This window comes from Carcharodon carcharias, chromosome 5, assembly GCF_017639515.1.
Source record: "Carcharodon carcharias isolate sCarCar2 chromosome 5, sCarCar2.pri, whole genome shotgun sequence".
NCBI lineage: Eukaryota > Metazoa > Chordata > Chondrichthyes > Lamniformes > Lamnidae > Carcharodon > Carcharodon carcharias.
In genome coordinates, this window is record NC_054471.1 from 148,649,770 (window position 1) to 148,671,813 (window position 22,044).

A 22,044-nucleotide genomic window follows, 5' to 3' on the forward strand; every position below is an offset into this window, starting at 1 on the left:
CAGTGGAGGAAGAAGATCTTGATGCAGCTGCGCAGGCAACAGATGATGAGTCCAGTAGTGAGTCCGAGGACGAATACACTCAGGAGAACGCTGAGGGCATAGACGCTGACCTGGGTAACCTCCAAGGAGGCAGAGACACCCGGGAAGCTTTGATCCAACGCTCCTTCAGTTAGCCAATCAAACAAGAACCATGACCACATGCCAGGATTGCAGGCTCCATATTCGATCCCTGACAGGAGCAGTTCCTTGGTCAATAACATAATCTATGGGCGGAAGCGAGCACGAACCCGCTCGGGTCCGTGCCGCCATTTCACGTGGGCGAGCCAATTAAGGCCCACCCAACGTGACGTTCGCCCAGAAGCACTGAGCGCTCCCCGTGCAGGTGGGGGTGGGTGGGAGTTGCCTGAGTCCGGGCCTGCACTCCTGCGTGCATGCACACGAGAGAGCGTGGAAATCTCACTGAGGCACAGAGGTGCCTCAGGGAGATTTGTTTAACTTTTGAACATATGAATAAAGTAATTAAAAACTTTTAAAACATGTCCCCTTATGTGACAGTGTCACATGAGCTGGGACATTTTGATGAATTTTTAAAATAATTTTTATTGAATTTTTAAACACTTCATGAAACCTCATCCCGCCCGTGGATGAGGTTTCATGAAAAATGTGACGGCCGCCTGGGCTCTTCACCTGCCCGCCAACTTTAAGGTTGGATGGGCAGCTCATTTAACTCTTTTAATTAGTTTTTAACAGACCTTAATAGGCCTTTGACAGTTCCACAGGCGCGCAGCTGACTTGGCTCTGCCCCCACTTCCCAACCGGAAAATTCTTCCCTATGTGCCAGTGCAATAAAGTTTAAGGAGTCACACGTCCAACACAACATCATAGCTTAACCTGCACCTACAGTACGAATGAAGCATCCAGAGGCCAGTTGCAAAAAATAATCTCATTTACTGCTGACTGACATAAATTGTATAAATTAACATTAACCTGTGTTTTGCATCACCCCATTAAAAAAAAACCTGAAAAATGGGGGAAATTAATATCATCCATGATCAGGCCATGTTGTGTTTAAGGTGCCTTAAGGTTTTGCTGGTGAGCGCTACATCTTGGTGCTCCCCTCTTACTGGTACTGGCATTTGAGAAAGCCTGCTCACTCTGCTGTCCTGTTAACCTTGGCAGGAGTCCTCTGGCCTGTGAAGCCTGTGCTGGCCCTGCCTGGGAGGGAGTGGCCAGTGCCATGGCTGGCATCTCCCCAGTTGCTGCAGCCTCATCAGATGCCATGGTCTTTGGCAAGAGGTGAAGGAGCTGCTGCCATCATCCGGAGTGCCCTAAGAGGAGCCCGCCCGCAGAGATGACAGGCAGCTCGTGCACCAACATCAGGTTGCTTTGGACCTCCCTGCTTGCCATTGATGGACAGGCACCCAGCTGGGATATTGAGTGCCCAATCCATCTTCCACACTGACACTGACCAGCTGAGGTCATTGCTGGTGTGAGGGCTTGCAGATCAGAGCGCAACCTCTAAAACCACTGATTGAGTCCCTGGAGGAGCCTCTCTATAAGAGTCACCACTCTCTCCATTGCCCTTGGCCATGAGGGTCAACAAAGAGCTTATGCTCCACATGGACTCCTCCACAGCAGACACCAAGGCACGCATTCCCTCATGTATCTCTGTATCTCCACCAGATGCTCCCGCACACTCTGATGGACATCCAGTAGCTGCTGCCTCATGGACAACTCCAGAGGCCGATCATTAGCCATCGAATGAGCATTGGCCTGCTCCCCGGCAGTCCTCCAACTGCTGGCACCCTGGGCACTCTCTGTGTCCACCTGCACCTCAAGTGAGTGTGAAGTGCCCTCACCAATGTGCACCGAGATACTAGACGCTGGTCTTATGCCCACTGAGATGCTGGTACCAGCCCGGGTGCCCGCTTGACAGAAAAGCTATGACGCTGGTGGGTGCTCAGCATGCTGGTCCTCAGGGGTCGGGGTGGGCCTTCAGGTGGGGTGCTGAAGAGCCTAAAAGGGAGAAGGACATGTCATTAGTTTAACTCATTAGACTGTCAGTGTGTATGCCTGGCACCATGATGAGACAGCGATCAGCATTGCCTTTCCATTATCAATGGGCATTCCAGGTCCGAGGCTCACGTTAATATAGAGGCTACACTGCAATGGTTGCAAAAAACCACATTCTCACCTCAGTGCACTGCACTCTTACCTCCCTCTGGCACCCCAATCTCACCGCAGCCACTTGACTGAGGTGCATGGTGCCTCTCCAGCTCCAAGGCCTCTTGCTCCAAATGCCTGAGGATTAGGAGGTGTGTGGTCCCCGGCCAGTTCGTGACCTCCCTGTATTGTTATGGGGTGTTTTCTCCTGGAAGGATAGAGGAGCATTGATTAATTCCCCCTCTACCTGCAGCACTATTGCAGCCTGACCAATCCCACCTGAGGAACACCTCACAGGGCTCAGCCCATTCATGACCCTGGAGCCACAAGGCACTCAGTCCAATCAGCCAGGGCTCACTCCCTTGGCCAGGTCCTGCCTCATTGACATTTGCTACTCACAGTGTAACACTTCTGAGGTCCATTGGGAGATGGGCAGCTCTTACCAGCTCTGTAAAGTGACCTATGCCAACATGGTACTCACCCTTCCCGATCGCAGCAGATCGTTAAAATGCTTCTGGCTCTGGACCCATATGGCCGCCGACCCTGGCCCAGGCCTTTTTGGTGAGGAGGGGGGTGGGGTTGGGGCCTCCCCCTCCCGATCCTGGGGACAAGTGTTTCTCTCCTCACTACTACCTCCTCCAGGAGGGCAGTAAGGCACTCATTTGAGAAACGTGGGACCGACTGCCCCACCGACCTGCCCTCCTGTCTGCCGTATCCAGCCGCTACGGTCTCCATGTACAGGACTTCTGCATCCTTCAGTGGCAGCCTTCCAGGCCGCATTTGAATCAGCCACCGGGTCGCCAATGGACCCGGCAGACATTAAGCCCATGCTCCTGCCTGCTCCTTCTCGCTCATTCACACGCTGTCTTATTTGGCCCGCCTGCATGAAATCGTGGTGCGCTGCCGATCACGGACGGCTTCCTGACCACCTCCGCCCGCCCCCGCCAAGCACCTCCACCAAGGGTAAAATTCTGCCCTTGGTATCAAAATGAGAAAATCTGGATATTAATAACATTATGTTTGAAAATAGCAATCGAGTCACAGTAAGCATATCTCTCGTGTGTATAACACTGGCATAGTTATACACTGTGTCCATAATAATAAAATAATTATTATGAAGAATTCGCCTAGTTTGGGAATTCACTCTTCCCACACTCCGCCTGGGACATGGATGCAGTACTTGGCTGCCATGCCTCAGAGCTCAAACCGCAGACTTTACCAGACTGTTCAGAAGTTGATTTACTATCCCAATCCTGAATATACCCAAACTGCAAAGCATTAATTAAATCAATTCACAAACAAACACAGATTATCACTAAGCTGGCACTATCATTCTGGAAGAGGTTACTTGAAAATTGTCTCCCGTCCCATTGCTAAAAAAACATAAAACTTGTACAATATATATAAAATGAATAGTGTAACTAATGTGCTAATAATACATTAATTATGATAATCATGCTGATTTTGACTATGCTAATTATGTTAATTAGAACACCAGCTCTCCCCTGTAATTCAAAAACTTACATATTTAAGAGATCTGGAATAAATTATTACAAAAGGGGAATAAATAGAGGAATATATTTATTGCTAACCCTGAGTAGGTAATGGCCTGGAGCTTGCTGAAGCTCGCTGCATTAACTCCCACCAGGCTGAGTCCACTTTTACTTATGTTTGCACTTGGGAAAGCACGGCGAAAACAGGAAAATACAACCTTTGTTCCTCACTCTCCCTGACCTGCAATGCAATCTGTTACCACCCATAGGGGACTGCTCTGTAGCAAGTTCAGAGACAGCCTGGGGAATCATTCTGCTGTGACCCATACTAGAAAATATCCCTGTTGTCAAAAATAAAATCATGGCAGAAAAAATCTTAGTCAAGAAATATTGCTTCAAATACCAGGTGTCCAAAACGCACTTTGACAATTATCCATAATTTTATGTAAGAGGTAACACCAATGTGAAACAGCAGTCAGAATAAGCAAATCAACACTGAACCAATTCTTTGTGTCTATATGCTAGTGTCTTGACATAAAGCAGCACACAATGAAATTACAAGGATGCACAGAACTGACTCTCCATGTTTAGCAGACCAGAACAGATATGTAGCAGATTTCTAGACCTATGCAAATCTAGATCTACTGTTAGAACTCAGTAGGTCACCTCCTTCATGTTTGATGGCAGGGGAACCGTGCAACTGCCATCAGCGGCACTCTATGAAAGCAGCATTTAGAGTTCTATTGATCACGAAGTAAGAATATAAAACTACATTGCCACCCACAGTTAAGGACCTCACTGACCTGCCTTTTATGCAGTATAAGCATCACATATTGAGTGAAGGGTATTGTTGCAAATTCATCGTACAGACCCAACCCTTAAGCAAGTGACACAGCATGAGTACATATTTTTGTGGTACATTTAAAAAAAATATTTTCCCAAACATATATGTTGAGCTTCTTTGAAATGTTGGGGTGAAGAGAATTTTTAATTTTGCATAACAGCCATTTTAAGTGAAACCTTTAGAACACAGTACAGTGTAAATCCAAAACTAGCATTACTTGCTTACTCAATGGTCAAGGAACACGATTGGATGAAAACATTGTCTGAAATGTTGTCAGTTCAATACCCAGATTTGTCTGCTTTCGACCAGTCTGCCCACTTACAACAGTCATACTTACGTGTTATAAAATTGATATGCATTGGTATTTTTATGATTATCTAGTTTTTCATCTTTAGATACAGAAACAGCAAATTAAAATCAGAATAGCAGCTAAATTAACTTTATTACTGCATAAAAGTGTTAATTGTTTTTGACTGGCTTTTCCAAATGGAGTTCATTTTCAGTTTAAAAATTGCTTTAAATTGGTTTATTAATGCAGTGTAAAAGTGAGGTGGGTTGAGTAGGCTAAATAATCTCTTATAAAATTATTGGTCAGGGACCTTCCGACTACTTGCCGTACAACGAGAATTTGCCTTAACTGCTTGCATTGGAATAACTTGCCATCACTCCCTCTCTCACTCTGTCTCTGTCATTATCACTGCTTCTTTCAAGATGTTACATTTACTTACTCCTTTCTTTTCACCTTTCCCTAACATTTTCCTAGCTGTCTCTGCAGACAAGCCGATTTCCAGGATCTCAATTGTATAATTGCACTAGATCTCACTGAATGAAAATCTATGCACAGATATTTTTCAGTCTTCCTTGCTTGCAGCTACATTGCTGCACAGACCTAGGCTGGAATCTTCTGCCCTCTCTACTGGTAAGCTTGGAGGCAGGAAGGAATGGAATTAGGCAGCATGTGGCACACCAGAACTCTGCCGTCTTCCCACCTCTGCCCGAATTAATTTCTGGGCGGAAAAGCCCATGCTCCACCTTCCTGCCCTGGCCAATTAATGACTACTTAAGGGCCTCATCCTGCTGCTGGTATTAACCCAGCTGCAGGTGGGTCTGTCACCATGTGGCATGCATGGCAGATAAAACCATGTGGTCAATTTGTTACCTCCTGGGGGTGGGGCAGGCGTAGTGGGCAGGTCCTTCGATCAAAGACATTCGATGCCTGATTGAGAGACTGGGCATCGGGAAGGGTGGTGGGGTGTGGGGGGTGGGGGGGGGGGGCAGGGAGACGGTGTCCCACTGAGAGCCACCCCCCTGCCCTTGTTGCTGACCTTCTACACCCTTCTCTCGACAAAACCCAGCACCACACCACCACCACCACAACCACCCCACCACAACTTTGCAATCCTGGGACTCCAGTGCCTGTCCTTCCGGCCTCCACCCTGGTGCTGCTGAGGGATTAACCAGCAGCTTTCGGTAGGTGAGACTTCCACTCGTGGGGTTTTGATTCCAGGGGAAGGCCCGCCACAGGCCTTGCCACACAGGCCTGATTGATGGTGGTGCGGCAGGCCTTCCCGAAAAGAGGCAGTGTGGCCTCTCGAGCCAGCAGGCAAGACCCCCGATGCCTCAACAAGATTCCAACTCTAGTCTTCGTCATCGTCATGGTAAGTCACATGCAGTGTGCCGAATGGACAAACGTGTTCGAATTCCTTGTTGCCAAAGTTTCAACTCACTTTAAAATGTATATTGAAGGTTTTACTTCATTATAAAAGGTAAAATTTGTGGGCTGTACTCATAATTTATTTGTAACCTTTTAATGGAATTTGAAAATCCATAGTAAGGCATCTGTAGATCAAGGCAAAAAGGAGTATATGTGTAATCTGCACTGTTATTTTGAGTGATTTGTGAAACTGTTTCATTATTGATAAGTGGTGTTTGTGGACAATATTCCAATGTTAAGCTCTGTCTCTGTCCGATTTTGAATTAGGCAAAAGGTGGTCACCCTTCCTCAAAGGTGAAGGACAATTAATGCCAGTCAAATGGCTGACAGGAGGGTGATTTGAATGACTGCTGCTCAGAATGAATGACAGATAATGTGTCTGCTTCTGGTTACGTTGTTGTTCAACAGCCTGGGAATGTAGCTATTTTTAATTCCGTGCAAATTATCTTGTATTTTTAACTAATATCCCATTCACACATCTGTGTTCTATACATTTAGTTCAGTGAGAAAAATGCTGCTGTTGGCTGAATGAAGAAAATAGCGTAAGCAGTATTATGTTGTACGGCAGGAATCTGGTTTAGACCTAAATAAATAGCTTTGTGCCAATGAAAGGGTTAAAGCTACCCTGACCAGTTTGTCATCAGTTCATGTAGTGCACGAGGCCATCACAGATGGGTTCATTGAGTTATGATGACAGATCTAGTGAAGGCAAAATAGTGCCCAGTGCACAGTGCTGCACAGGCCCGCTGGGAGATAGTCTCACCTCTCTTGCATTTCAGGCCACATTTATTTACAGAAAAATAAAGTGGGCCCTTCTGGAAAGAAACATGGCTTGGTGACTGCATATCTTGGTGTTAAATCTTTTATATCTCCCATACCTCTGGGGTTGGTGCTGGATGCTTCTGAGCTAGGGGCTAATAAATAATTTATGCTAAGTAGCAATTTAGTTGTTTGGCTGGGGGTAAAGAAATCTAAGAAATTCATAAATAAGGATCCTTATTTTTCCTTTCCTCTGAAGTTAATTTATGTTGTTCACCAATTAACAAATAAAAAAATAACCAAAAGAAAATATGATTGTCCTAAACACGGTTTCATATATTTGCTTGCTCTTATTATTTTCAATCTACCTATGCTACAGTTGCACCTAACTATCTCTGACACAGTAAAGAAATGAGTGATGCTGCTTGTAGCTTTTTTTCCACTGCCCTCAAACTGCCTTTTAAAGATGCAGGGAGCTTTTGAAGATTTGCGTGATTTTTTTTTCCTTCAGCAGTGCCTGTGCATCAGGCAGTTCTGCATAAATAATACATAATTTGACACTGTGAAGATTTGTGAATACATAGTACCTTTCTGTGGCCATGCCAAATTTCTCTGCCATTGTATGGGGACAGGGTTCACAAGGTCAAAGAAGCCAGCTAATCAGCATACTTTGGAGTAAAGTTAGGACTTCAGCGAGCCAGCTCATCAGTAACATTTCTCAGGGAAGATACCATGGATGAAAATGTATACTTATACAGAGTGACCTGAGACATTGTCACTATTTCTACTGGAGTGGAGAAGGCAAGGAAAAGATTTAAAATGATAAAACATTTTGATGGGTTGAGCAGAAAAGGAATATTTCCTTTGATTTGGGGAAGTTAGTCACAAGAGAACGCCAACCTAAAATTGTCATTGAGTGAAGAGCGAGATTCAGGAGAAATTCATTGGAGCAGGAACTGTTTTTCCCTGATCGAGGCAAAATGGAGGAACTTGAACCTGTCAAGGTGGGTGGGTCGCTGCGCAGGCCGCAGCTGAAAATACCTGAAACTGCTGTCATGTCAGAGAGCCAGCAGGAAAGCTGATTGAGCTCTTCAGTGCGTGGGAAATCCCACGTGGAACAGGTGACTTTGATATTTAAGTGTGTTAAATGCAGCTTTAACCATTCTGCCTTTAACTCAGTGCCCATGGATTTCCTGGGATTCCTGTTACCCCCCACCCACCCCCCCACCCCCGCCCAGGTAAAACAATGAGAGAGCACAGCAGGAATTGTCAGGGCTGAGCAACTGGCAGGTGAGGCAGGCTTTATATATGACAACCTGCTTCCTTGCCTAAGTGAAAGGCTTTTATTCACATGACTCGTTCTGAAAGTGTTTCTTTGCTGCTTTGGAGGTGAATTCCAATACTTTGGAGGTCATTCCTTTAACCTTGAAATTTTTGATCTACACATCCCTGCTGTCAGCCATCACAGCCTCATGGGAGCCATTTATTCAGCTGTTGAGAAAAAAAAGTGCAACAGCAGCAGCAACAGTAGCAGGGGCAGCACCAACAGAAGCCTTAGCAGCCTTTTCCTCAACCATCTGCAGCTCTACAGGGGATTAGCACTGAGCTCTGGCTCGCAGGAGGCGATACTCCCAACACAGAGCACACAGGCCAATGATTAATTTTCTGAACACAATAGAGCAGCAGTACTGCAGGCACTCAGACTTTCCTGTCAGGTGGTTACTGACATTTGCAGCCTCCTGGAAGAAGATCTCCTCCCAAGTGGACCAGATGGGGACATATTGCCCGTGGCGGTCAAGATCACATAGCCCTTAATTTCTTTACCTCCAGCGTCTTCCAGGTATCTGCTGGTGATACTTATGAAATCTGCTGCCCACAAGTGAACCTCTCAGATGATGGATGCCTTATTTGACAAGGCCGTCACTTTGCTACTAATGAGGCAAGTCAGAATGAGCGGGTACTCGGATTTGATGCTCTAATTGGATTTCCACAGATCCAGAGACTACACACAGTAAGTAGCATGCTGGCTCTGATTGAGGAGGGATAAGCACAAGGGAATAAGATGGAGTTGCATCAAACATAATCCCCACTTCTCTCTGCCCTCTCTCCATCTTTCCTTTAACAACCCACCTGCACATCCCTGCTATCCAAGAACTGGAGAGCACATTGCTGCATTCAATGAGACAATGAATGACCAAGGTGAGATTTTCCTCAATAAGTTTGCATTCAGACTGTGCAGGATATTGACATCATGAACTTGGTTGTCTGCTGCACCTGATGCTTCATGCAGGTCAACTTTCCATGGGTTAGATGTCAGCATAAAGGCCTGTGGCACCCATGCTAGGGACAGACTCCTCCAATCGCTTTCCAATTGTGTGTGGGGGTGGGGGAGGGGGTGCTGCTGGAAAGGCTGACAGGCCTCTCACATTTCATCCTCTGGCTCCAGAATAGTCCTCTTGGCCAATGACCTCAGAGACTCAACATCTGCATCCATCTCTGACCGGGCCTATCCACTACAGTCTGTGTCTCCACCACCTGCTCCTGCACACTTACAAGTTTTTTAAAAATTCTTTCATGGGATGTGGGCATCACTGGTGATCCCTAATTGCCCTTGAACCAAGTGCAGAGTCAACCACGTTATTGTGGGTCTGGAGTTACATGCAGGCCAGGCCAGTTAAGGATGGCAGATTTCCAGATGAGTTTTTACTATGATCAGTGAAGTTTCATGGTAACCATTATTAACACTAGCTTTATATTCCAGATTTATTAATTGAATTTAAATTCCACCAGCTGCCGTTAAGGTGGGATTTGAACCCATTTTCCCCAAAGGATTAGCCTGGGCCTCTGGATTACTAGTCCAGTGACATCACCACTATGCTACCACCTGCCCCTAAGTACATGATTCACAAAGTGACAAAGCAACTGGTTTGTCATTCTGGTCCCACTGATGTGTGTTTATCTATTGGAGGGTGTTCATGAGTCCTGAGTGACCTCCTCTACACTGCCTTCATCTTCCTTTGGCACCACCTCCTGTGGGACACTTGTAGGACTTGTGGGAGATGAAAGACAGGAATTAAAGCTGTCAAGATGAGTAGGCCCAAAGCCATCATTTTGTGGATTACCGGATTTCACTGGCTGCTGACATCAAGTCAACATGAGCCAGTGTTGAATGCCATGTGGATATGCTATATTTAATTCTGTTATCAGGTATCTGGGAAGACATCATCTTATCATTGCTAATGGAGGTTGAGACCCATGCCTCCTCACCTAAGCTACCAGGATGGAGAGGACCAAAGGGTCACTTCTGATTCCAGTTCTCTGCCTCACCCTGGTGTTCTGTGCTCTCTTCTCCTGAAAGGTGAAGTAGAAAGGATGTATAAGTGTGAGCTCTGGAGTGTTTTTAGTAGATGGAAGGACAACATTTGTGGAGGGATTACTGTGAGGATGAGTGTAACATTCCTATAAGCTGAGGGTGAGTGTCAGTGGTGGCTGGTCAGATGAGAATGTGAGGTGATGCCTTGACACAACAGGATAGATGCACCTGCAAGGTTTTTTTGGGCTGAGGAGTAGGCTTAACTTTTATGGTCCCTGGGCTAGCAGATGGATGAGGGGGCTGCGTAAAATCAGATAGGATGGCTGGGGCATTGTGTTGTCACCTACCTGACTCTGTTGGTAGTTAACCAGAGGCTGGGTAGGTGGCAGCTGCCCCTTGGCCATTGGACCAATTGATGTTTGTAAGTGGCCAATTAATGGCTGATTAAGCGCTTCTTCTAGCTGCTGCTGGGATTTACCAGCCAAGGGGGTGAGGGGGGTGGGGTGGGGGTTGCCCACATCATCTGGCTGACTGTGGGCTTGGGGGTTGCCTTCCTGCTCAAGTACCCGGTGCCCCACGGATGGCCTCTCCAATGGAAAGCCCTCCGATTGGCTGGCAGCTCTTGTAGTTAGGCATCCTGTCTCATTGGGGTGGAAGCCATAATTTCAGGTAACTAATTGCCTGAGTCATGCAAACTAGTGTTGCAGTGTCCAGGGCCAGTGGAGGCAGGCTCACCCCGACTTTCCAGCTGGTGGGCAGGATCACCCTGTCTGAGTTTAACCCTGGCCAGGATGTGCAGGAGCAGGTTGGTGAAAGTAGAGTGAGTGGATTTGAACTGGAATGTGCCATGTTACTCACTCATCAAATCATCAAGCCTCTTGTGGCACTGTACCCAGGAGCAAGGCATCACAGTCCTGTTGCTACTGACCCTCTTGGCCATCTACTGCCACACCTGTTTGTTCTCTGGAGCTGCCGTCTTCCTCCCACCTACGGAGAACAGAAGCTTCCTGTGAACCCTCACAGCCTACGTCCAGGGATGCATTGGAGTGTGGTGCTGCCTTTCAACATGGGACCTCCACCTGGGACGTTCGTGACTTTGACATAACACTTCAGCAATTCTGACACTTGCAGGCTCTCTTTAAGTATTGAAGCTGAAATAGACTGGTGTGAATCATCATCACGCCCACTCATTCTAGTTGATCATGCAAATGGCTGAATTAAAAAGCCATTGAAAACCGCGCTGCTGGAACTCCCAGGGTACCGATGCGCTGTTGTCTCCCCTAATGCTAGTGGGTTGCAAAGTTAAAATTCAGCTCAAAGACAGCAGTGTAGTTTAAGAGAAGAGTATTTAAGCATTTGAAGCAGCGGCAGATAAAAGGGTATGGGAAGAGAATAGGACAGTGAGATGAGGTTTGGATTTGGCAAAGAGCATGCAATTGACCAATAGCAAACTTGGTTATGTTCTAGCCTGTATCAAAAGATACAAAACTCTGAGGATTTCTTCTCCTACGTGTCTCAGTGTAAATCTAGGAAATTAGCAAGATGAACAAAGTCCCCCAATTTCTGAGATGCAATTGTGAATGTGTATCATTTCTCAGTACTTTCTCCAGTTAAGAGACATCATCACTTTCTAAAGTGAATGATAGGGTGGAATCTTCCAGTGATGGAAATCATGGCGGGCGGTGGCACTCAGTTTAGCAACTTGGAAATGTCAGTTTCCTGCCAGTGGGAAATTAGTTTGGAATTTTGTTCTCCAGACTTTGATGCCGGGTTAAAGGCAGGTCGGGTTTCCAGCTGACCTATGTTGGGAAGCACACTTGCACTCATTTGCATCTCATGAAGGCTCATTAAAAGTTCAACTTGCCAGAATTACATGCCCCTCCAATTTAAGTGCCCTGCCAACAGATACTTAGAATGGGCTGTTTCCCAACTGTATAGAAGTGGCTCGCACCTGGCAAGCTTCAGTTCATCAATGACTTTGAGGTAAGTAGATGCTGCTTTTGCCTACCTTTAAGAGCATTGCTGCGAGATTTCGGCTGCTTGTATCAGAAGCTGCGCTGAGGCTGGGCACGGGAGGCAAGACCAGCGGGGAGGACAAAGTTAGAGGCATGACTGGAGTGGGGTGTTGAGGAACAGGGTAGAGTAGTCTGTCCTGGGGCAAGAGTTATATGACTGTCCAGGGATGAGTCAGAGACTGTCCTGGGACAGAGACCACACTGCCAGGGGCAAATTGAAGAGACTGCCCTGGGTGCTGTGCTGTGCGGGCCATGTTAGAGGGCTCTGCATGTCTTCGTCCTGGTCTTGGGTGGAGGAAAGCCTCCCTGGGCAGTGACGGCCGTGTGCAGTATGTTGTGCAGAGCGTGGTCAGTCATCTAGGGAATTTGGTCCTTGGGGGCTAGAGTCATGGTGTTGTGAGGCAGATGGCACAGTCACAGTCAGGGGTGGCATCTGTATCCTGAAAGTCGGTAGCTGAAAAGTCATGGTGGGTGTTGGATGGTCTCATGGGTGGGGAGGGTTGTCCTGAAAAGTCAAGGTGCATGTGACCTTGAAGGGGAGGGGTCAGTCTGACAAAGGGCATGGGATCAACATTAAAGGGTTCAGGGGAAAGGACAGTCATATTAACATGAATAATGATAGGGTCAAGGATAACAAGGGGAGGCTGAATAGTGCCAGGATACGGGAATTAGGAAGTGGTGAGTATGGACGAGGGTGGGAGGGACTTGGTGAATGATAGGGGGAGGTTGGAAGCTGGTCTCATTCACAAAAGTCAACAGTGTCATTTTCGCATTCAACTAAGAATGACGCAGTTTGAAAAACAAGCTTGAGAAAACTCAGTCAGGGACGGGTCTCAGGGTGTGTGGGAGGAATTCAGCACAGAAAATCTTGTCCAATTGAAGGGGTATCCTATCAATTTCCTGCTCAAACCACGGAGAACACGGCTCTGCTGAGTGCTGGACTCAAGGGTCTCATGCACAATGAAATGCGTTTGTCTTCTTCAAATGGTGTGCATTCAGGTGAGGATCCATTAAGTTTAGGTACTGCGGTGCATATGGTCCTAATTGGCATCTGATCCTTACAGAGGCATGTCAGAATGGATGCATGCTCCAAGGATCAATGGCCACATCTGCTGTGCAGAGGCAGCATGGGCCCTACAAGCCTCCATGTTCCCAGCGTGCTGGTCATGCCATTCAAAGCACCAAGCTTGCAGTCAGGAAATAAGTACAAGGGCTGGGTATCTATAGTTACTGTCAAGGCCACTGTAGGACAACCAACACAAGGCTGATGACAACTCCTACGACTTGGGTCTTTTGACCTGAATGAATACCCTCATTGTAAATGCACATTCATATCTGAAGGGAAAGATCAGCCACCCATTATCCTCCAAGATGATGTCATCCTGCAAGGGGTGGCCTTGGTATGCGATGTGCAGTCAAGGGTTGGAAACTGCACAGTTCCCTTATATATGGAGGTGGATGATTCAATAGGAGCTAAGATTGATTACAGAATTGTATCTGTTCACAGAAACAAGGAGGAGTGAACAATGCAGGTTGTGGGCAATGCCTTCTTCTTGATAGTTTTGATGAGAATTAGGAGAAGGACCCATTGCCAATTGGCATAGCTCAGGGTAGACCATTGCCCTAAGGAATTAGAGTCAGTGAGGCCCCAGAGAGACTCAGATGCTGATGAGGAGGGGCCAAATCCACAGAGATACACAGCGCAACCAAGGGCTGCAGAAGACGCAGCTCATATATGGAGATGAGCGAAAGACAGTGCCACAGACGCCTTTGTTTGCCTCAGGATGTGGTAGCATGCAATGCCGGTTGCTCTGAAGGTTACCGTCACGCTAAGCTTTTTTGCCAGTGGATACTTCCAGGGATCCACTCGGGGTCTTTGTGGAATCTCACAATCAGCGACACATAAATGCATAAGGGAGGTAACAGGCGCCTTTTTCAATACAGCTCACCATTATATGCAGTTTCACACAGATGAAACAAGCCATTGACAAGTGGAGTGGAAAATTGCAAACTGGTTGCATGACGGCATAAAACCAATTTTTGGCCTTCTAGCCATATTGTCCACTCATGCCCGCTGCCAATGAGACCGGACGATTCCACCCTTAGTCTTCAGAGTGGAAAATTCCTCTCCTGATCCGCTTTTTTTCTGCAGCGTGGTGAAAGAGAGATGATCAGAATTGCTTAACAAAATCAAATTGTGTGATGCTCTGTCAGGTTTGTGAGTTCTTTTATTTAATTTAATTAACCCATCTGCATTCTGTCTTACAGTCTCAAGACAGAAGCTTCTATTCCTACAGGGCTAGTTGTTGACTCAATGTCCAGCATCCAGTACCCTAAAGCTAGTCTGACCTTTGGTGTCGATGTTTCCTTTAAGCAAAGCTTGACTGCAGTGTCAGCTTTTAGCCAAAACTGACAAACTCCCCTCCCTCCATTCCCTGAGAGAGGAATCACCTGGCCTAGCTCGGCAATGACGCCTGCTGAGCTCAAATGAAGAGAATAGTTCCAGCAGCACTGAGTGCTGACTATAACTAGAATGTCTCTAATTGTCTGCAGGATGGTAGCTTAAATAGTTGGTCAAAACATACCTGAAAACCCTGTTCTCTTCCTCTCCTTGTTGAACACCTGGGTGGATCTACACTGAACTGCAGAAATTCTCTGCACCTTGTATCTGATGTCACAAGCAGAGGACGTGAGGTGTACCAGACTTTAGATCATGATCAATGTGTGGATATAGAAAGTAGCAATATTCCCAACAGTGAGATTAAATATTGTCCCATTCTTCCAAGTTTTGTCCATGAAACCCTAGTACGAAAGGGCCTCTTCTTACATTTCTCAAGTTGCAAGTAAAAGCATGCGGTGGTGCAGATGATCAGTGAAACATATTTCTCCGCCAGAGTAAACACTACCTTGTCAAAAAATGTACTTCATTATCTGCTCAAGTTGTCGGCCAGTACTTGAGTCACTCTGTATAGTAAGACTGTAATAATAACAAATAAGATGTCAGATGATGGGTGATTATTCCGCTTCAGGATTACTGGTAACATTATGTTTTCTTGTATAACTGCTGAATATACATTTGTTTCATGTTATCCTGATGAAAAACTAGTAACTCTCCACAGTTAGTACAGTGAATGATGACTTGCACATTAAGGCGTAATCTCTAAAGTGCATTTCACTATCAATGTAACACTTTCCAGATTTATCCAAATTTGTCTACTCCGGTTATATCATTGATTCCCCTTTTTCTATCCACCTTCTCTAATCACCATTCGATGGCATTGGCATCACTGAATCCCCCACCATCAACATCCTGGGGTTACCAATGACCAGAAATTGAACTGGACTTGCCATATAAATACTGTGGCTACAAGAGCAGGTCAGAGGCTAATCCTCCAGTGAGTAACTCACCTCCTGACCAAAGCCTGTCCACTCTCTTGTTTTTTGTTTCGAAGATACACCCAGGCTGTCGACATTGTAGCTGAGCTAACTTTATTGATAACACATTTTCCTAACATGAGCACTTACCTGCAGTAACAGAATCCTATCAAGACAGGTTCCAACATGAGCTATCTGATCTTCAGCCCCCAGATCAGGTGACCCCCATATGGTACAGTATAGTATCAATTACTGGAGTCTACTACCACAATCAGCTATTATTATGACATTCACCATCTACAAGGCACAAGTTAGGATTGTGATGGAATACTCTCCACTTGCCTGGATGAGTGCAGATCCCACAACACCAAAGAAGCTTGACACCATCTGAGAAAAAGCAGCCTGCTTGACTGGCACCAGATCCACAAACTTTCACTCCCTCCACCGCCAATGCACAATGGCAGCAGTGTGTACCATCTTCAAGCTGCACTGCAGTATCTCACCAAGGCTCCTTAGATAGGACCTTCCAAACCCATGACTGTTACCAACTAGAAGGACAAGGGCAGCAGATACAAGGGAACACCACCACCTGGAAGTTCCCCTCCAAGTCACACAGCATCCTGACTTTGAAATATATTGTCGTTCCTTCACTGTTGCTGGATTAATATCCTGGAACTCCCTCCCTAACAGCACTGTGGGTGTACCTACACCACATGGGCCTGAATCTTGCGCCCGTTGGGCATGTGTGATCAGCAGGGCTAGAAGCAGATGCGATATGCGCTTCTGGCCAGGATCAGCCCCTGACCACAATTTCACGCTGGCACCCAGCATGAAACATGCGCTGAGCAAGGCTCGGCACTGCCAGGGGTGGGCGGGAAGAGCGCAGGCGCCAAGAGAAGTGAAGGTGTGGCTGGCGCTATCCCTCAGGGAGTTGCAGTACTGTAAAAATGAAATGAGCTCAATAAACTGCTGCAAACTGTGTCCATACTGCAATTTCAAGCAGACCACATAGCATTTCATCCCTCAAATATCTTATTTTATTTAACCCTGGATGTTTCAACCCAGCCTGGACGAAGTTTGTAGTGAAAATGTGAAGGCCGCCTGGCTGATTGGCCTGGCCGCCAACCGTAAAAGTAGACGGGCCAGTAAAATCACTGGCAATTGGCTCCTTAATTGTCAGTGGGCACGCTTCCGACTCCTGCGTGCTCCCATCAACATAAGTTGCGTGCAAGCGCGATGGCGTCAGGGCATGTGCCCGACATCTTCTCGTGCAATTTCACATGATTCCAGGTCAGGCATGTGCCCGCACGTTCAACATAAAAGTCTGCCCATGGACTGCAGTGCTTCAAGAGTGCAGCTCACCAGCACTTTCTCAAGGGCAATTCGAGATGGGCAATAAAAATGCTGGGCTAACCATTTATGCCCACATCCCATGAATGAATTTTTAAAAAATTGCCTGTTGGGTTTCAGTTTATTGATGCCCACGGCTCTCTAGTATCTCACCAACGGGACATAATTTATCCCTAACAGTAGGCTATCTATACCTAGGATGCACCACTGACAAACCTGATATCCAGAAAAGTAAAAAATTGAAAGATTTCACCCAGGCCTGTGTCAAAAGAACTGATCACACGTGGTGTAATATGAGCTCCAATTGGCTTTAGCAATGTAGCTAGGGTATGATGGAATAGTGGGGGATGGGGGTCAGGAGTAGAGTTGTGGAGGAATAAGCTTCCGATTGCTACCAAGTCTACTTGTGTGGATGTCAGTCTTAGAGTTTGGGCTATCTCTCAACACTTTCTACTAATGCTTATTGCAAAAAGAAGACTCCACAAAGAGGCTCAATCCTCTTAAAAGCTGGAGCAAATACAAGTAATAAATGAATGTGGCATGCCTCAGAGTTAAAAATCTGTCCTTTTAATATGAAATGATAACAAATAAAGTATGGATTTGCCCATTATATGCCCCTGATTTCTCACATGGAAGAAGACCAAACTGGAAGACAAAACGGGTGATATAATGGAGGCAACAAGGGTCTCGCCTGCGGGCTAGAGAGCAAGAGAGAGCCCCGTGTCGCCTCTTTTTGGGAAGGCTCACTTAATTAACCGTCCATCAGGCACTTAACTGGGCAGTGGCGGGCCTTCCCCGAATCAAGGACTCTAGGGTGAAAGTCCCACCCACCGAGAGATGTCAGCCAATCAAAGGCCGGCTGCTCTTCATTGCTTGGCAGTGCATATAACCTGGGACAAAAACAGAATTACCTGGAAAAACTCAGCAGGTCTGGCAGCATCGGCGGAGAAGAAAAGAGTTGACGTTTCGAGTCCTCATGACCCTTCGACAGAACTAGCACCAAACTAGCACCACTTATTCCAGCACCAAATTCCATATAACCTGGGAGACTGTTCATACCAAACACACCAATGGCCGAGGACCAGTGATGGACCCAGGCACAGCTGAGTGTTGGCAGGAGGGGGTTCACGGGGGAGATTGCAAGGGAGGGGATCGATAGCAAAGGCAGGAGGGTAGCTCTCAGTGGGAAGCCCCACTATCCTGATGCCGGATCCCTTGAGTGCCTTTAATTGAGGGACATGCCCTAGAGCCCACAAACAACCCTGACAGAGCTTGCTTCTCAAGCTTCTGCATTGGCTAGTCCCCCACCTACTTTAAATGGGCAATAATTGCCCACTTGAGTGCCTCCAATTGACGACAGTCAGGAAGGCTGACCACAGGCTTTCCTGTCACAGACTTAGTTGGGGCAGTGGTGGGAAGCTGGTAGGATCCCCTCTCGTCAACTTCCCACCTGATTAAAGACCCCTGTCACCAAACTCGCCGTAGGAGGGAGGGGGCGATGTTTCCTATTTCTGGGCCCAGCGCCTGAGTCGCAGGCCGAAGAAGTACCATGGCTGATTCTTGCTTCCAGTCTGACCCGGATTTCTGCCCTGAGTGCGGAACGATCCTGCCACTGCCTGGCCTTGAGGAGTACGTCGTGTGTCGCAAGTGTGATTTCCAAATCAGTATTCACATGTTTGAAGGAACCGAGGTCTGCTCGGAGATGGTGTTTAACAATCCAGAAGTTATGCAGTTAAACATGGCAGCTGCGGTTGAGGAAGGAGAACTGAAAGGACCTGTGGTGGACCGGAAGTGCTCGCGCTGTGGACACGACGGGATGGTGTATCACACACGGCAGACCCGCTCAGCAGATGAAGGGCAGACTGTGTTCTACACGTGCATGAATTGCAGGTACCAAGAAAAGGAGGACTCCAAATCGCAGGAGAGCTCAAAGTGTGTGGCAGGAGCTTGGACTGGTTTAAAGGAGCTGGTTTGATGGTGCCTCGCTCCAGCATGAAGCTTCTGAGACTGACTGTTAGATGGGACATGGTGGCAGCTGGGCTGTGAGTGCGGTCGGAATGTGCATTACTTCTTGCAACTAGTGGGCCGATTGCAGGGCGAGGGCTCGCTCTCTCTTTCTCCACCCCACCACCCCCAGCCCTGTACGATATTCAGTTGCAGATTATGTAAATAAATGAGGGGAGGGCATTAAATTTTGCCTAATGTTTCCATCCCTAAACCTCCAATTTCTCAATACAACAAATAAATATATATAGAAGCAAGTTAAATCTGTGGACAAAAATAAGGGTGTATTGCTGTTTGCACGAGAACTTAAAAATATTTCTGATTCCAACACAACAGATCATTTCATGTTCCTTATAATCCTTTACATTAACTTTTTCTGTAAGCACACACCTTTGCACTCACTAAGTTCTGTCTCTCTGCAGGGATCTGCTGACATAGTGAGCTGCAGTCAGAACTGTCACTCAGGCAGATCAAATACACAATGAAATGTCTGGAGCATAGAGGCACTTGTCAACCAAACGTTTGCTCCTTGTCCAGGACTCATATATCCAATTAATGCTTTGACGGGAAGGATTCAGATTAGTCTTGGGAACAATCCCATGTACAGGGTGACTAGCCATTAACGAAACTGCGGACCCTCCACTACCTATGATATAACACAAAGGAGACAGTAATTGTACAGGCACTAGAGGTACAGACAAACTGAACTGATCAGATAAAGCATGGTCAGACAATTTGCCTTATTTTCTTGGGCTCCAGGCAGGTCTCATGATGTCTTATGGGCTAGCAGTCAATGGCTCTGGACCTAGGATGAGTGATCATAAGGAACAACTGCGGGGTTCAGTGCTGAGGATAAGGATGGTAGGTGGTGGTAAAGGCATAGATGGTCACTTTAAAAAAAAAATCTGAATGGCCACTTCTTCTTCCACATATGGTCTATCTGCAGCCTATCAGATTGTGCATTAGGAGTGCTCATGTGCAGCAGTCATCTTCTTTGATTGGAACTTGGAGGGCCTGCTCACAAGCACTTGCTGTACTCACTGCATGTGTTGCGCACACTGAGATCAGTGAGTTGTAGACCTCAGATGCCTAGTGCCTGATTTTCCAGGTAGTAGGTCCATTAGGCACTTTCCATCACATTGCCCCATGTGAGGCACAGAACAAGACAGCTACCATCTTATAACCATTTTGTTTAATATCATTTAAATGTTACTTTGTACATGTTTACCTTTAAAAAAGTATGACACCAAAACTTGTAAAATTTCAATTGGACAGTGCTTTGTGTCTATATTAGTACTAGTGTGGGCATAGCTGCAGTGCCCACACACATTTGAATAGTCTTAATGGCTGGAATCTTTCATTCTGGAATCTAAGTTTGCTGGTGGGTGTGGAAGTGGGAGTGATTTCCACTGGGGGTGGGGGGGGGGAGGCTTGGGCTAGTAGGCTGACCACAAATGATCTTGCACTATTCAGCTCATTAAATATGCATCTGTGAGGAACTCACCGATTCTCGTGGCAGGGCAGGCAGGAAGTCACCGTCGCTGCCATTTCCTCATGGGGTCAAAGGTCCGAGCGCCATTTTTAAAGGGCGCCTGGGCAGTCTGCATTATCCCTTCCACTATTGCCCGGCCACTGCTCCACCTTCCCTGCTAACCCTTCCTCCCATCCTTGGTTATTTTGCATGCAAATTGCATTGCCATCACCTGGTCTGAAGCATAGGTTGGCATTTACAGATGCTCCCCAAAGAGGACAACGTGATGGCAACTCGCTGTTAATCATGGAAGAAGTCTACCTTGCCAGGTGCAGTCGTAAAAGTGAACATTCTAATTTCACACTGGCGGGGAACTTAATTTCGAGGGGGAGCTTAATTCCGACCAGGTGTCCTTTTAATGAGCATGCAAAACTTGCTAATGCATGCAAATAGGCTTGCTGACACTGTTTGTTGGGAAGCTCGACCCGCCTTTAACTCGCCTTTAAAGTCCCAAGAACTTAATTCCTAAGGTTGATCCTGCTGTAGAGAATCTGATTTTTAATTAAGTTCCCCTACCCGCCAAACTTCCCACTACTGGCCGGACCGGAAGATTCCACCCTCTGTGGTAGCATACGTTTATCTGAATTGCAATGTTGATAAGTACGAACAATGTCAGTGAAATCATATCCCAGCAGTGTCAATGATTTCAGGGAAGAAGGGGGAATAATTAAGTGAATTTTAAAAAAAATATCCTCTATTATATTAACCTGACATAGTAAGAACACTTCTTAGAAAGTGCCGATAAAAATATCAAAGTTCCAATTCTTCCTGATCTTTCATGGTCCGTCCAACCTTTACAGTTGGCGGCTGGGCGAATCTGCCAGGCAGACTTTGTGTTTTTGATGAAACCTCATCCAAGGCCAGGATGAGGTTTCCATTATTAAATAACAAAAAAACCAAAATGTATGGACAGAATTTTCATCATGCATATGTTCAGGTGACTGATTCTGATGCGTGGACATTTTTTTCCAGATTTTAAACTTTATTTGTTGCTTTTAAAATCTTCAGCTCCCTGATTCAGCTCTCTGCCTTCAGGGAGCTTTCATTCAATGCTTCCCTGCGCCCGTGCTTACGTCAGCACCCGCCCTCCTCCCGCCCCCACCCCAGGAGTGCTGAGCACTTCAGCGTGTATTTTATGCTTGCTGGCCGTTAATTGGCCAGCCAGAGTGAAATTGCGGTCGGGGGCCGATCGCGGGTGGCAGTCCGTTCCCCAGCTGCACCCAGGCCTGCCAATCGTGCCCACCTGCCAACCTAAAAATCCTGCCCATAGATTTCTTCCTTCATTTTGCCAAACTTTTTGATCCTTAATTAAGCTGACCAATTTTGATTTCAATTCGGTCTATTCTTTATAAGTTTGGATATGAAGATAAAAATTTACGAAGGTTTTTTTCTGCTCCCTGACATTCCCATCGAATAGAACAAGTCAGCCTCACCCTTTGGCCTACCATCGTGACATAATTTACAAAGATGCACCAGTACACTT

General features: G+C 46.5%; 1 protein-coding gene across 1 annotated transcript; it reads left to right on the forward strand.

The window, feature by feature from the left end:
• The first annotated feature begins 18,515 nt into the window (after window positions 1-18,515).
• LOC121278222 (DNA-directed RNA polymerase I subunit RPA12-like) lies at window positions 18,516-19,227 on the forward strand. Its single transcript, XM_041188438.1, has one exon. The coding sequence runs from the start codon at window positions 18,576-18,578 to the stop codon at window positions 18,999-19,001; it is 426 nt and encodes a 141-aa protein (XP_041044372.1). The 5' UTR covers window positions 18,516-18,575; the 3' UTR covers window positions 19,002-19,227.
• Window positions 19,228-22,044: the final 2,817 nt, after the last annotated feature.